Source organism: Chrysoperla carnea, chromosome 5, assembly GCF_905475395.1.
Source record: "Chrysoperla carnea chromosome 5, inChrCarn1.1, whole genome shotgun sequence".
NCBI classification, from domain to species: domain Eukaryota; kingdom Metazoa; phylum Arthropoda; class Insecta; order Neuroptera; family Chrysopidae; genus Chrysoperla; species Chrysoperla carnea.
The window spans coordinates 6,238,566-6,254,088 of record NC_058341.1 but is presented as its reverse complement, the minus strand read 5'-3'; the positions used below and the strand labels follow the sequence as shown (position 1 = coordinate 6,254,088).

The 15,523-nt window shown below is 30.3% G+C and overlaps 4 protein-coding genes across 7 annotated transcripts; 3 read left to right on the top strand and 1 right to left on the bottom strand.

Annotated features, from left to right (window-relative positions):
* Positions 1-273: 273 nt before the first annotated feature.
* LOC123301741 (glutathione hydrolase 1 proenzyme-like) lies at positions 274-2,543 on the top strand. The gene has a single exon (XM_044884624.1). It carries the CDS (start codon positions 325-327, stop codon positions 1,984-1,986), a length of 1,662 nt encoding a protein of 553 aa, XP_044740559.1. The 5' UTR covers positions 274-324; the 3' UTR covers positions 1,987-2,543.
* Positions 2,544-4,777: 2,234 nt separating this feature from the next.
* Positions 4,778-6,563, top strand: LOC123301742 (glutathione hydrolase 1 proenzyme-like). Its single transcript, XM_044884625.1, has one exon. The coding sequence runs from the start codon at positions 4,875-4,877 to the stop codon at positions 6,531-6,533; it is 1,659 nt and encodes a 552-aa protein (XP_044740560.1). The 5' UTR covers positions 4,778-4,874; the 3' UTR covers positions 6,534-6,563.
* LOC123301739 (glutathione hydrolase 1 proenzyme-like) lies at positions 6,298-9,732 on the bottom strand. Of its 3 annotated transcripts, none has more exons than XM_044884621.1 (2): positions 7,996-9,732; positions 6,298-6,387 (listed from the first exon to the last, which is right to left on the bottom strand). In XM_044884621.1, exons 1-2 carry the CDS (start codon positions 9,626-9,628, stop codon positions 6,356-6,358), a joined length of 1,665 nt encoding a protein of 554 aa, XP_044740556.1. In that variant the 5' UTR covers positions 9,629-9,732; the 3' UTR covers positions 6,298-6,355. The 3 variants fall into 3 exon arrangements, with proteins under 3 accessions (XP_044740556.1, XP_044740558.1, XP_044740557.1); XM_044884623.1 differs by having other exon boundaries at positions 6,325-6,414; positions 7,999-9,732; XM_044884622.1 differs by having other exon boundaries at positions 6,325-6,414; positions 7,996-9,731.
* A 1,803-nt stretch (positions 9,733-11,535) lies between these two features.
* Positions 11,536-15,511, top strand: LOC123301737 (scoloptoxin SSD14-like). Of its 2 annotated transcripts, none has more exons than XM_044884618.1 (3): positions 11,536-11,644; positions 13,013-13,675; positions 14,091-15,511. In XM_044884618.1, the coding sequence occupies exons 2-3, from the start codon at positions 13,024-13,026 to the stop codon at positions 15,101-15,103; spliced, it is 1,665 nt and encodes a 554-aa protein (XP_044740553.1). In that variant the 5' UTR covers positions 11,536-11,644; positions 13,013-13,023; the 3' UTR covers positions 15,104-15,511. The 2 variants fall into 2 exon arrangements, with proteins under 2 accessions (XP_044740553.1, XP_044740554.1); XM_044884619.1 differs by lacking the exon at positions 11,536-11,644 and adding an exon at positions 12,009-12,121.
* The last annotated feature ends 12 nt before the right edge of the window (positions 15,512-15,523 follow it).

The window sequence follows — 15,523 nt, the reverse complement described above, 5'->3', positions numbered from 1 at the left end:
TCTTACAACTAGTACTTTTTTCTTCAATATGCAGATAGATAGAAAAGAAAGCGAATTAGTAAAAAGCTTCTACAATTCGATCAGTAAAAACATTTTAAATAATTCATAAACAGAAAGTATTAACCAAATGTCAAAAGTCGAAATAAAAGATGACTGATAAAATATGATATAATGTGAGTAATATTTGAGGAAAAAAACCATGTAAAAACAATGTAAAACCACTATAAAATTACAATACAAGATCATTGTAATTTTAGTACAAAACAAAATTTATTAACTTTATTTTCCTCATAGCCGGTTTCTTATACGAACCGGACCATAACAATGAAAGCGGTAGTCCTAACGATATTAACTATCGCGTTTGTGTTGCTGTTGGGTGAAGCCAATGCAAAAGGAAAGATTCCAAAAAAACGAAATGTAGTTGTAACAAATAATCCAGATTGTACAAATATCGCAAATGAATTAATCGATAAAGGTGGAAATGCACGGGAAGTATTCATAGCTGTTTCATTATGTGAAGGTCTTGTTCATCCTATGGATTCTGGAGTGGGTGGTGGATTCCAGGCTGTATATTACAGTAAAAATAATGGAACAAAAACAGCATTGTATATTAACTCTAGAGAACAATCTCCAAGTAATGCTTCATTTGCGGATTACGAGTTAATCGAAGGGAATTCAATTGGAATTCCAAGTGTGTTGAAAGGCTACGAAACATTATATAACATAGATAAAGACAAAAATAAACTAAAATGGAGTGAAATAATTGCGCCAGTTATCGAATTATGTGATAAAGGCTTCCAAATGTCTCGTACAGTTCGAAATATGTTTGAAGAATATAATAAATATCGACATTACGATCAAAAAATTGAAATTAATATGGAAAAAAATGAATTAAAGAATCCATTGTTCTGCACTATGTTACGGCAAATTAGTGAAGATGGACCATCATCGTCGATGTATAAAAAAGGTGGTAAATTACATAAAATGGTGATGCAAGATTTAAGTGAAACTACTTCATTTATCACATCGACGGATATTCAAAATTATAAAGTTACAGTACAGGAACCTGCAACAGGAACATTTGGCAAGTATACAGTTTACACAACAAGAGTTCCAGGAAGTGGTTACACCGTATTATTAGCATTAAAAATGATGGAACGAGTAAAGGCTTTAATGAAAAATGATGCAACACCAGCTGAAAAAATTGTATATTTATTAAAAATCCTCAAATATGTTTATGCTTTAAAACCACATTTACCAGAATTAAAAAATTCAACAATTGATAAAATCCTTAAAGCAGGAAAAACTTTAGGATCAGGAATTGTTAAAAATGGTATAGACATCAAATCAACGATCCCAAGTCGATTTGGTGATGTGATTTTAGCCAAAATGGTATCACCACTACATTTTGGTACCACAAATGTAGTTATAAAAGTTGGCCATACTGCGATTTCTGCCACAAGTACAATAAACCATACTTTCGGTTCTGGTATTTTATCAAAAACGATGGGATTCTTTTATAATAATCAAATGCGTGATTTTAGTCATCCAAATTGGAGGCGTAAAGGGAAACCTTTGCGTAACGCGCCAGGACCAAATAAAGTACCAACTTCAGCGATTTCTGCAACAATAATGGTTGATCCAGATGGTGTACCCGTTTTCCAAATTGGAGCCGCAGGCGGGAGTAAAATTTTAAGTGCAATTGTTAATACATTATATAATTATTTTGTATTGAATAAATCGTTAGAAGCTTCGTTAGATTCGTGCCGATTTACGCCCAAATTAAATCAGGCTAAAAATGAAGTAAAATATATGTATGAGTGCATTGACGATGAAAATGTAGCAAAGCAATTACGCGAAAAAGGTATTAATTTTGTTGAAGTTGTTGAGTCTGGATATTCAGCAGCGACTGCATTGTCGCAAATTCGTTCGAGAACGGAAGGTGTATTCGATAAACGACGAGGTGGTTCCGCATTATTAAGTTAATTATAACTTTGTTTAGTACAAATGAATCTTCTTGAATATACAGAACTGTGTTCATTATGGCACGTTTTGTAATTAACCAATCAAAAAATAACTTAAGCAAAGGTTGAAAAAGTATTCAACTTTGGTTTAAGTTATTTTTTGATTGATTAATTACAAGACGAGCTATTATTCGTAATAGATTAAGATGGCCCATCCTGTATGATGTTACTTAATTTACCTCATTTTATATGTTCTTCTATTTCTACTTATGTTTCTGATACGTAAGTCGTTAACGTATTTTGATCATAACGTCAGCGAAGTTTACCATTAGAATGTCTCTTTATCGGTTTAATTATATTACAAGTAGATGAGATTATTATTTTTTTAATTTATTTATTTATCGTCGACTTATAATGAAAACAAAATATTTCTAAAACCATTTTTTGAATAGAAATACGTGGTTTTCTAAACAATAATGCAATGAAAAAAGGTTTCTGAAATGCAAAGTTTTCATTTTACGATTACTCAAATTGTTTTAAATGCATTCTTAGAAAAATATCTACGATTCTTTCTAACTAAAATGATAGTAAAAATTTTCATTCTTAGCCGATGTTATAGGTATTGCAGAAAAAAAAATTATCAAGAATATTATTTATAATAAAGAAGTGAAAATATTTTCTAAAAATTGATGATTATTTCTTGTTTAACAAACCCGAAAAATTCATATTCCCGAAAAACTCATTTCCATAGTTAAGGTAGTACGAGCCCCAAGGTAAGTTTAGCCTTGTGGTTGAAATTATTTGTACCTTATTTTCAACTTTGATGATGAATTTTGCTAAAACTTCATGAATGTAGACGAAAAATAAGAATAAAATTTCTCAATATTTGCTTTGGTTTTCAAAATATTGAAAGCTAAATAATTAAACAAAATTTTGATGTTTTGAAAATCACCAGATATCCAAAAATTTTATTCTGACTTTTCTTCTTATAATGTCAAGTTGTAACATAATTCACCATCGAAATTGAAAATATATATTTTTTTAAATTTGTGTTCCCATGACCGTGCTCATACATCCTTAATTAGTCGGGCACAACAGATTTTTTTTTATTTCAATAATTTATTAAGGTTTTAACTTTAATTCAAATAGTTTTTTTTTTTAAATTTCCACCGACTAGTTTTGGAGAAATATATGAAAACATATCATATATGACGTTATCATGCTCATTTGAAAATGCAACACTTTCGTAAATAATAAACAAGGATGCTGGCCCGTGGACTATATGTATTTAGGAACAAAGATTATTATCAAAAGAAACACTCGGGATGCACGATGGATGTCAGTTAACCGCAGGTTATCTCTAATATTATTTACCATTTAATTATAATGAAGATAAAAACAGGCTATCAATGAGGAAAAATAAATATTTAAATTCGAAAAAATCTCTTCAATAACACAACACTTTATCAATGGTTTTGGTTTGAGTATGTGCAACTTTGGAAATTCCAAAGTTATAATAAAAATCACGATAGATTATTATTACGCTTTTTTAAATATTAAAGATAATTTATGATGAATTTGTAACAAAGATCAAGTAAAACACGAGCAGGTATAGAAATTTATTGTAAAGGAGGGAATTTTTAAAATTTACTTAATTATTAAGTTTAAATAGCGCATTATATTTGAGCGGCATTGGTCTTCTAAAAGAAGAAAATAAAAATTAATTTTCTAATGAAATTTTTAAATTGGGGCAATTTCGAAGTTTTTTCAAAGGGGAACTTCTTAGAAAAACTGCAAAAAACCAAATATAACTCATGTTATAAGGTGATTTTGGCCCCAATATTCAAAAATCGGGTTTATTGAACATTTGGGAAAGTAGTTTTCGAGATAACGTCAAAAATCTATCCGTGATATCAATACTACTAAAATTATCGGTCAATTAAAAATTTCTCTCGTTAAAAAATTTGTTTACCATTTACAGAGTGGACCATTTTAATCTATTATGGCTAATAGCTCGTATTGGAGCTAACCAATCAAAAAAAAAAAAGCAAAAAACAAATGTTTTGAAGAGTTTGATGTGAGACATCAATTTGACCTAGTTCTCCGGGTTGTTTAATAGTCACTATAGATCCTAAAAGGTAAGAGATAGAATATCACTTTAAATTAAAAAGTTGATTCTAATAAAAAAACAAACATTTTTTATTTAAATCATTTTTTCGAAAATCGTTAGCTTTCGGAAGAAATGCGACTTAAAAATATGTCATTATTGCATTTAATCGAAAAAAATACGCTAGCTTTCAAGGTCAAAAGGGCCAGAATTTCAGATCAAAGTCATGAACACAGGTGAATGTCCTCTTACTGCCCTTGACAATTTTTTGCTAGAGCATGTTTCTGTAGCTAGCGTGTTTTCTTTCGATTAAATGCAATAATAACATATTTTTAAAAAGTGTTATTCTATCTCTTACCTTTTAGGAACTAAATTGGCTATTAAAGTAACCCGAAAAACTAGGACCAATCTAATGTCAGAACATAATGTCCTCCATCAAACTTTTCAATTTTTGTTCTAGTCATTTTTTGATTGGTTCATTACAAAACAAGCTATTAGCCATTATAGATTTAAATGGTCCACACTGTATATATTATTTTTTTAATAATAATATTTTATCACAAATAATATTAAAAGTAAAAATAAATTTTTATTTATTATAAAAAAACTATTATATTATTTATCTAAAAACCAGTAAGGAAATATTGTTAAAGTAATATGATTAATATGAGGAAAAAAATGTAATTTAAATTAAACTAATATAAAATTGCACATTTAAGTCTTCGAACTTTAGTTCTTAGCAATCTTTTAAAACTTAGTTTTCCTTATCAACATCGCTTTCTTATGCGATCCGAAACATAACAATGAAGGCTGCAGTCCTAACGATATTTACTATCGTGTTTGTATTATCGAGCGAAACAAATGCTAAAACAGCAAAAAAACGAAATGTAGTTGTGACAAATAATCCAGATTGCACCGATATTGCAAATCAATTAATCGCAAAAGGTGGAAATGCACGAGAAGTATTTATTGCTGTTTCGTTATGTGAAGGAATGGTTCATCCTCAAGATGCTGGACTAGGTGGAGGATTCCAAGCTGTGTATTATAGAAAAACTAAAAAGGGAAGGAGGAAAGCATTGTATATTAATGCTAGAGAAAAATCTCCAAGTAATGCTACCTTTGCGGATTACCAAATAAAAGATGGTAATTCAATTGGAATTCCAAGTGTATTGAAGGGTTATGAAACATTATATAACATAGATAAAGAGAAAAATAAATTAAAATGGAGTGAAATAATTGCACCAGTTATAAAATTATGTGAAAAAGGATTCCAGATGTCAAACACAGCTCGATCAATGTTTAATTATTTCAATCCATTTCGACATTACGATCAACAGATCCAAATTGATATGCAAACGAATGTATTAAAGAATCCTTTATTTTGTAAATTGCTGCGACAAATTAGTGCAGATGGACCATCATCGTCGATGTATAAAAAAAATGGAAAATTACATAAATTGGTATTGAAAGATTTACGTGAAACATCTTCATTTCTCACATCGAAAGATATACGAAATTATAAAGTGAAAGTTAAAAAACCTGCAACTGGTAAATTTGGAAAATACACAGTTTATACAACCAGAGTTCCAGGAAGTGGATACGCAGTATTATTTGCATTAAAAATGATGGATCGAGTTAAATCCCTAATGAAAAAAGATGCTACTGAGGCTGAAAAAATTGTATATTTATTAAAAATCCTCAAATATACGTATGCGTTCCAACCGCATGTACGGGAGTTAAAAAATGCAACAATCCATAAAATCATTAACAAAGGAGGAAGAATATTAGGATCAGGAATAGTTAAAAATGGAATGGAAATCAGACCAACAATCCCTTCGAAATTTGGTGATGTTAAATTGGCGCGAATGGTATCACCAGAAAGTTTTGGTACCACAAATGTAGTCGTAAAAGTTGGACATTCAGCTGTGTCTGCAACAAGTACAATCAATTGGACCTTTGGGTCAGGTGTTTTATCAAAAACGATGGGATTCTTTTATAATAATCAAATGAATGATTTCGTAAATCCGAATTGGAGACGTAAGGGAAAACCTATACGTAATGCACCGGGGCCAAATAGAATACCAAGTTCATCAATTTCGGCTACAGTAATGGTTGATACAGATGGTTTACCAGTTTTCCAGATTGGAGCCGCAGGAGGGAGTAAAATTTTGAGTGCAATTGTTAACACATTATATAATTATTTTGTATTGAATAAATCGTTAGAAGCTTCTTTACAAGCGTGTCGATTTTCGCCAAAATTTGATTATGCTAAAAATCATGTTCTTTATGGATATGAATGTATTGATGATGAAAATGTAGCAAATCAATTACGCGAGAAAGGTATCGATTTCCAAAAAGTTGTTGAGTCTGGATATTCAGCGGCAACAGCACTGTCACAAATTCGTTCGAAATCCGAGGGAGTGTACGATAAACGAAGGGGAGGTAAAGCATTATTAAGTTAAGATTAAATCTGTTAAAATAAGTAAATGTTAATGTATTAAATTATTTATTTAATTATTTTTTATAAAAATATATAAGGATTTTTTAAGATAAAATTTATTGTATTTTCTTTATACCTCAGTCCCTTGTCATATGACCCCTATGCTAGTTATACTTGTCATACTTTGTCCCTTTTATCCTAAATGTCATCATACTTAAGGTAAGCTCAAAAGTTTGGCTTAAAAAAACTTCGTAATCTACGCCCCAAGAAACATAATAATCATTAGTCTCCCAAAATCAAATATGACTTACATTCGGATATTATTCGCTGTGTACGTCAACTGCACTGATGTACGTTAAGCTGTAAAAATGGCTTAACAAAAAAAAAAAATTTTCAGAAAAAATTTGTAGTAAATTTTATCTTTTACAATTTTTATAATAATTGTAAATACGATTGAAGGCAAAAGAAACGAGATATTCACAAAAACTTTGACCCTGAATATCTGAAGGGCGCGTACGCGTGACCTTATTTTGGGACTACATTTGTACAAAAATTCAAAATAAAGGTTTGTACAAAAATTCAGCTTATTCCGTTATTTTCCGAGGTGAAACCCTAAGATGATTGGAGTAACAATATTTTATTTATAACAAGTGAAAACAAACAATTGGCTGAGTTAATTGTTTAAATACCATGTATAGACAGTGTTGGTTACTCTCTCACAGTATACATACATACATGTCATACACATATAACTGAATATTCCCATATGATACATACTATACAATTTGCGCATTATTTGTGCTCTCATGGGTAAACAGTGTGTTTAAAAAAAATGTTTAAAAACAAAATTTGTTTATTTTTTTATAAGGAACATTTTTTACCCTTAAACATTTGTTCTATCTCTAACAATTTAAAAGATTGGTCTTACGGACCCAAGAACCAATTGACCTATGTTGCTCATTTACGAACTCGACCTCACTTTTTCGTCCTCAGCACACTTTCAATAATTTCAGCTTGATATCTCTTTTCGTTTTGAGTAATCGTGAGTAATCGTGACAGACGAGCAGATAGACGACAGACAGATAGACAAACAACCGAAAATGGACTAATTAGGTGATTTTATGAATACCTATACCAAAATTTTGCTCAATATTTTTAAGCGCTACAAACTTGGGACTAAACTTTGTGTACCTTGGTATATTTCATACACATGGTATAAAAATGAAGTAATCGATGGGTATATAAATACTGGCATAAAATTTTTAGTTTTATTTTTAATTAAGATTCAAGAAGGGACAATGACTTGGAGAGACTTCCAAAGATTTAGATAATTATACAGGATAGACAGGATATATAACAAATTTTATCTTAAAAAATTCTTCCTTATATATTTTAAAGCCTTTTATAAAAAATAATTAAATAAATAATTTAAATACATTAACATTTATTTTAACAAATTTATTCTTAACTTAATAATGATTTACCTCCTCTTCGTTTATCGTATACCCCCTCGGATTTCGAACGAATTTGTGACAATGCTGTTGCCGCTGAATATCCAGATTCAACAACTTTTTGGAAATCGATACCTTTCTCGCGTAATTGATTTGCTACATTTTCATCATCAATACATTCGTACATGTATAGAATATGATTCTTAGCATAATCAAGTTTGGGGGTGAATCGACACTCTTGTAAAGATGCTTCTAGCGTTTTATTTAATACAAAATAATTATATAATGTATTAACAATTGCACTCAAAATTTTACTCCCGCCTGCGGCTCCAATTTGGAAAACAGGTTTACCATCTGGATCAACCATTATTGTAGCGGAAATCGATGAACTTGGTATTTTATTTGGACCTGGTGCATTACGTATAGGTTTTCCCTTACGTCTCCAATTTGGATTTACGAAATCATTCATTTGATTATTATAAAAGAATCCCATCGTTTTTGATAAAATACCCGATCCAAAGGACCAATTAATTGTACTTGTTGCAGATATTGCTGTATGCCCAACTTTTACGACTACATTTGTGGTACCAAAACTTTCTGGTGATATCATTCGAGCCAATTTCACATCACCGTATTTCGTAGGGATTGTTGGTCTGATTTCCATTCCGTTTTTAACAACTCCTGATCCTAAAATTCTTCCTGCTTTGTTAATGATTTTATGGATTGTTGCATTTCTTAATTCCCGTACATGTGGTTGAAAAGCATAGGTATATTTGAGGATTTTTAATAAATACACAATTTTTTGAGCTGGTGTGGCATCTTTACTCATTAAAGCCTTAACTCGTTCCATCATTTTTAATGCCAATAATACTGTATATCCACTTCCTGGAACTCTGGTTGTATAAACTGTGTACTTGCCAAATTTTCCTGTCGCAGGTTTTTGAACTTTCACTTTATAGTTTTGTATATCTTTCGATGTGAGATATGAAGATGTTTCCCGCAAATCTTGCATCACCATATTATGTAATTTACCATTTTCTTTATACATCGATGATGATGGTCCATCTTCACTAATTTGCCGTAGCAGATTACAATATATTGGATTCTTTAATACATTATCCGAATTAATTTGGATCAGTTGGTCGTAATGTCGATACGGATTGAAATAATTGAAGACGGATCGAGTTCTGTCGGTAACTTGGAACCCTTTATCACATAATTCAATAACTGGTGCAATTATTTCATTCCATTTTAATTTATTCTTGTCTTTATCTAGATTGTACAATGTTTCGTAACCCTTCAACACACTTGGAACTCCAATTGAATTACTACCTTTTATTTGGTAATTCGCAAATTCAGGATTACTTGGAGATTTTTCTCTGGAGTTAATATACAATGCCTTCCTCTTTCCTTTACTTTTACTGTAATACACAGCTTGGAATCCACCGCCTAATCCAGAATCCATAGGATGAATCATTCCTTCACATAACGAAACAGCAATAAATACTTCTCGTGCATTTCCACCTTTTGCGATTAATTGATTTGCGATATCTGTACAATATGGATTATTTGTCACGACCACATTGCGTTTTTTCTTAATTTTAGCATTTGTTTCGCTCGATAACACAAACACGATAGTAAATATCGTTAAGACTGCAGTCTTCATTGTTGTGTTTCGGCTCGTATAATAAACTGATGATGAGGAAAATAAAATTTTAAAATAAAAATCTTTGGTACTAAATATTTAAGATGTTATATGTGAAGTTAGTTTTGTTTTGCTTAACTTTATATTTAATTTTTTTCCTCATATTAATCATATTGATCATGTTACATCATCAGTCTTTCCCTACTGCTTTCTTTAACATCAAAAGTATTATCATAGAAAAAGAAGATTTCATTTAACGTGATTTCCTTTCGTACTTCCACAAATCGAGTAAATAATCGAATTTTTTTATTCAGGGCGTCTTTTTTAAGTTGACATATGCTTGAAACTCGATTAATAAATTAAATCGAGGATGATACTTCAAACAAAAAATCCTAGTTTCAAATTCACACATCTTATACCGGCATCAAATTTTATCTAAGTTTTCAGGTTTAATTAAAACCTCACTCTGATTCATAACTGACAAATATTAGAAGAACGCTTTAAATAAAAAAGTTGTTCTTTAAAAATACGCAAACATTTTTTGTTTGAAATATAGTTTAGACAAAAATTGATAACTAACAAGTGAAAACAAACAATTGACTTAGTTAATTGTTGAAATACAATGTAACAGTGTGGATTTCTCTGTTACATTACACATACATGTCACGCTTACATAACTGATATTCCCATATAATACATATGAAATAATTTGCACATAATTTGCGCTCTCACAGGTAAACAGTGGTGTTTATGAAAAATTGTATCAAACAAAAGTTGTTTATTTTTTTATAAGAAACATTTTTTACACTTAAACTTTTGTTCTATCTCTAACGGTTTACAAGATGGGTACTAGGGACCCATGTCCCAATTGACCCATGTTGCTCATTTACGAACTCGACCTCACTTTTTACGTCCTCAGCACGCTATAAAAATTTCAGCTTGATATGTCTATTCGTTTTTGAGTAATCGTGATGACAGGCGGGCAGACGACAGACAGACAAGCGGAAATGGCCTAATTAGATAATTCTATGAACCACTATACCAAAATTTTGTCCATAGCATCAATATTTTTAAGCGTTACAAGCTTGGGACTAAACTTAGTATACCTTGTTATATTTCATATACATGGTATAAAAATTCGGGATGCACGATAAGTGTCAGTTAACCGCAGGGTATCTCTAATATAGTTTATCATTTAATTATAATGAAGATAAAAACAGGCTATCAATAAGGAAAAATAAATATTTAAAATTCGAAAAAACCGTTTTAATAACCAAAAACTTTATCAATGGCTTTGGCTAGAGTATGTGCAAACTTTGGAAATTCCAAAGTAATATAAAAAACTCGATTGACCATGATACGCTTTTTTAAATATAAGATAATGAATGTAGCAAAGATCATTTAAAACAGGAGCGGATGTAGAAATTTATTTTGAAGGAGGTGTTTTACTAAAAAGATAGATATCTCTATATATTATAAATGTGAAAGTAAGCATGTTTGTTTGTTTTTTATGCTTTCACTATAAAACTAGCGAATGGTTTTAAATGAAACTGTACAGCAATATAGCTGATATATCAGAATAACACATGAACTATAATTTATAAAGATAAAAAATCAATTTTAATTTGACATTTATCATTTTTTAAATTTTTACAAAAATCTTTAATTTATGATTCCAAATGATGATTATAGATGGAGCAGACCTATGATCATCATTTTGAACCATAAATTAAAGAATTCTGTAAAAATATAAAATAGTAAATGTCAAACAAATCATGGCCAACTATTCTGACATACTCAATGAATTATTATTATTTTGCATTTAATTTTCAATCAGAAGTAACCGCGGTCTCAGTGCCGCCACTGATTTTAAATTAGACACAGTTATTTGTATTTAAACAATATTAAAATTTATTTTTATTTCTATATGTTCACTATGTTTATGTTTTTTTAAAATTTAAAACTTAGTTTGCAATAATGCTTTTTGGAAAATGTAGTGTATCTATTATAATCGATTTTTCACAGTGACTTCTACAGGTAAGTTATATTGAAATCAATCTGAAATATTAACCTTGATAAATTAATATTTAATTTTTTTCCTTAAACATATTTAAATTTTACACCACGTCGTAGTTAATTATTCTATATTTTTAAATAATTACCACCTGTTAGGCTGTTTTTATAGTGATGTGGCAACGTTGCGCATATTGTATTATATATATGTCTTGGAAACTACTCAACTCGTCGTTAAGGGATCTGATTTTTTACATTTGTATTGAGAAGCGAGAAAATTATCACGACGAAAAGTCTGCTGTAATCTCCCAAACTATAAAATATTTATTGAAATCCGGTACACCACTATCATTCTTACTTCATACTTTGCAAACTATTAAATAAAACGGCTTCGGAACTCTTAATTGATGCTGTCAGTATGAGATTGTCTTACAATCTATAATTGTTTTAATTATTGGTGGCTAATAAAAGCAAAATACGAAATTATTCATTTTGGATTAGGTAACAATTTAAAATTATGATTTCTGTAATATAAGCAAAGAATTTCAAAAATTTAGAATTAATAATGGGATTTTGAAATTAGTTTCATGATTTATTTTTGATTTGTAATTTTATTAAAGTGTCAAATTAAGGTGATAAAATATTCGAATTTGTCAGATACTTGCAAAGTATTCGATTTTAATGCGCTAAGATGTCAGCACACTATACTTTACAATATAACAGCTCAGTCAATTTTTCATTGAATTAAAAGGCAAAAGATACCTACTTTATTATACATTTTAATGTGCTGTACTCTTTTATGTGTATGATTTACAAGATTGTAAACAAACAATTCTGTTAAATATTATTAATCTATAGACGTTGCAAACTATAATTATTTTTTTATCGCTAGATAGAGTATTTATTAATATTAAAATCCAATAAATTGTGGACACATCAAAACATCTGGGTGCAAACCGTTACTAAATTAGAAACGAGTAACATACACTTATAATTATAAGATTTATTACGATTAGCTAATTCTTCCATAGACATATAACATAACATATAGATAAAGGATCGATATGGCCTCAAATAAAATTTATGGTGTAAAACAGCGTCTTTGTGTGAGTGGCTGAGAACAAATAAAACCATTCAACGCATATGTTATATGTTCTAGTCAGTCATCAAATCACAAATTCAACTTCAAATTCAGATCAATTTCAATACATGGGATCCTCTATATGTTATCTAATTCATACTGATGATGACTACTTGGTGGTCGAATTACATATAAATTGGGACAAAAGTCGAAACTTATTATGATTTCTGTAGTTTAGTTAATATGGGTCCATCCATAAATTTTTACCAATCGATGTATAACAGAAAGTAATTATACTTTTCTCCAAACAGATTTGAAAAGAATGCAAACAACAATTCAACGATGTTTTGCAATCATAATCCTTCTAAAATTATGCACTGCATATCGTTCAACTGATAATATTGTGGTCTCAAATAATGGCTATTGCACATACATCGGTGAAACTTTAACACGACAAGGTGGCAACGCACGTGAAGTGTTCATAGGAGTCTCACTATGTGAAGGACTTGTACATCCAATGGATTCCGGTTTGGGTGGTGGTTTTCAAGGTGTGTATTACGATCAAGGTCAACAAGCCACAAGTGCATTATTTATCGATGCACGAGAAAAATCACCAAATAATCCAAATTTTATCAATTATCCAATACGAAATGGTAACAGTATTGGAATACCAAGTGTTCTGGCTGGTTATGAATTATTATATAACATTGAACCACATAAAAATCGATTACAGTGGAGTCAAATTATTCAGCCAGTGTTAAATTTATGTAAAACTGGATTTTACATAACGTGGAAAACGAAGGAAATGTTTATGATACTCTTACAAAATTATGCATATCGTACGAACCTTCGTACGAACATAGAATTTAAAAATAATGTAATGAGAAATCCACAATTATGTGAAACGTTAGCTCAAATTAGTAAAGATGGTCCATCGTCATCTATGTATAAACCCAATGGAATCTTACATCAAGGTTAGCACTAGAAAGATTTGGGATCAAAGAAATTAATTTGTGAAATTTTAGAATTGGTATCGACGCAGAATTTCAAACTTTACAACATATTCAAAGTTTATTCTTTATCGAAAAACCAATAACTTTTTCCAGGAAGATACAATAACTTTTCTCCCCTTCTCCATGTGACGGCCCGTTTTTAAAACATTTTTTGAGAACCACTTGTGTCTTCAAAAAATTACGAAAAATTATCAAAATAGCGACGGAAACGGAAAATCGTCTCAGTACAGCGTTACTCTGAACTCACTATAAGTTGAGAGCACGTAAAAAAGCAACTACGGCGATAATTTTTAAATTCTTCGACACTAATCATAAAATTTCATGAATAAATTTTTTGAAATTTAGGCAATATTTTAACTTTTATTCTCTGTTTAAGGTCTATTAAACGATTTACGAGCATCTAATTCATTCATAACTTCAAATGATATTGTTAACTATCGTGCCAGAGCAGAATTACCCGCAACAATACGTTTCGATAAGTACACAGTATTTGCATCAAAAGTACCCGGCAGTGGACAAGCAATATTATTTGCATTAAAAATAATGGAAAGAATGCGTGTAATTATTAGACGACAAGCAACAGAAGCGGAGAAGATTGTGTACTTATTGAAAATTTTAAAGTACGCATATGCGTTACAATCAAACTTACGTGAACTACCAGAAAAAACTATCAATAAAATAATTCAATCGGGTTCGTCAATTGCTGATGGAATTATCAAGAACGGTATCAAATGTCGCAGTACCATTCCAACAAAATTTGGTAACGTAACATTAGCACGAATTGAAGCACCAAGAGATCAAGGTACAACAAATATTATTATAAAAGTTGGTAATAGTGCAGTAACCGGTTCCAGTTCAATTAATTCTTTATTTGGATCGGGTATACATTCAGAAAATTTGGGTATTTTCTATAATAATCACTTAAGAGATTTTAGTAAATCAACATGGCGACGTAAAGGGAAACCATTACAGAATGTAATTGGACCAAATAAAACACCAAGTTCGTCGATAGCACCAATAATAATGGTGAATTCAAATGGTGAACCAGTATTTCAAATTGGTTCAGCTGGTGGAGCGAAAATTCTCAGTGCAATTATAAACACACTTTATAATTATTTTGTTTTGGGTAAAACGTTGCAGGATTCAATACATGCATGTCGAATTCTACCGAAATTTAGCTATGCACGTAATAATGTTAAATTTCAATATGAATGTGGTAATGAAGTTGTTGCAAATTATTTAAGACAAAATGGAATTGATTATAAACAAAATGAGATAGCTGGACATTCGGCAGTAACTGCTATGTCGAAAATGGGACGAGTTCCCGAAGCAGTATTCGATTATCGTCGAGGTGGTGCTTATTATATAAGTCCACCTACATACTATTGACGTGTCTTTTAATCCGGATGATGTAAGCATGCTGTGAGATGTCTGGAAGACTAATTTCAATTAGTTTAACACAACTAACAGAAAAATTCGAATAATTATATTCGAAGTTTTATTTTTGTAGTTTTTTCATAGTTGATTGCCCGCTTGGCAAATTTTTTTGGACAATGTTAGTGAGAGTTCTAAACGAACACCGTAGAAAGATTTTATAGAACTGTGATTTTAAATTTTCGAAATAAGATATTTCTTCATTCTTTTTAAAAATAACCCAATCGTCTTCTGAGGTCGAAAACTCGAAACAAAAATGCCTAATTTTATGAAGCGTTCACTCGCCTTTTTCATGTTCAATTAGACTGAATTATAGTTACAAGTTTTGTATTAGTTTGTACATGGAAATTAGAAAGTTATGTGAATTTTTTCATA

Coding starts and splice junctions, on each gene's coding strand:
- LOC123301739 (XM_044884621.1), bottom strand. CDS start 9,628: ATGAAGACTGCAGTCTTAACGATATTTACTATCGTGTTTGTGTTATCG. Junction 6,388..7,995: donor ATACGATAAACGAAGAGGAG/GTAAATCATTAT, acceptor ATTGATTTGCTA/CATTTTCATCATCAATACAT.
- LOC123301742 (XM_044884625.1), top strand. CDS start 4,875: ATGAAGGCTGCAGTCCTAACGATATTTACTATCGTGTTTGTATTATCG.
- LOC123301741 (XM_044884624.1), top strand. CDS start 325: ATGAAAGCGGTAGTCCTAACGATATTAACTATCGCGTTTGTGTTGCTG.
- LOC123301737 (XM_044884618.1), top strand. CDS start 13,024: ATGCAAACAACAATTCAACGATGTTTTGCAATCATAATCCTTCTAAAA. Junction 13,676..14,090: donor CAATGGAATCTTACATCAAG/GTTAGCACTAGA, acceptor TCTCTGTTTAAG/GTCTATTAAACGATTTACGA.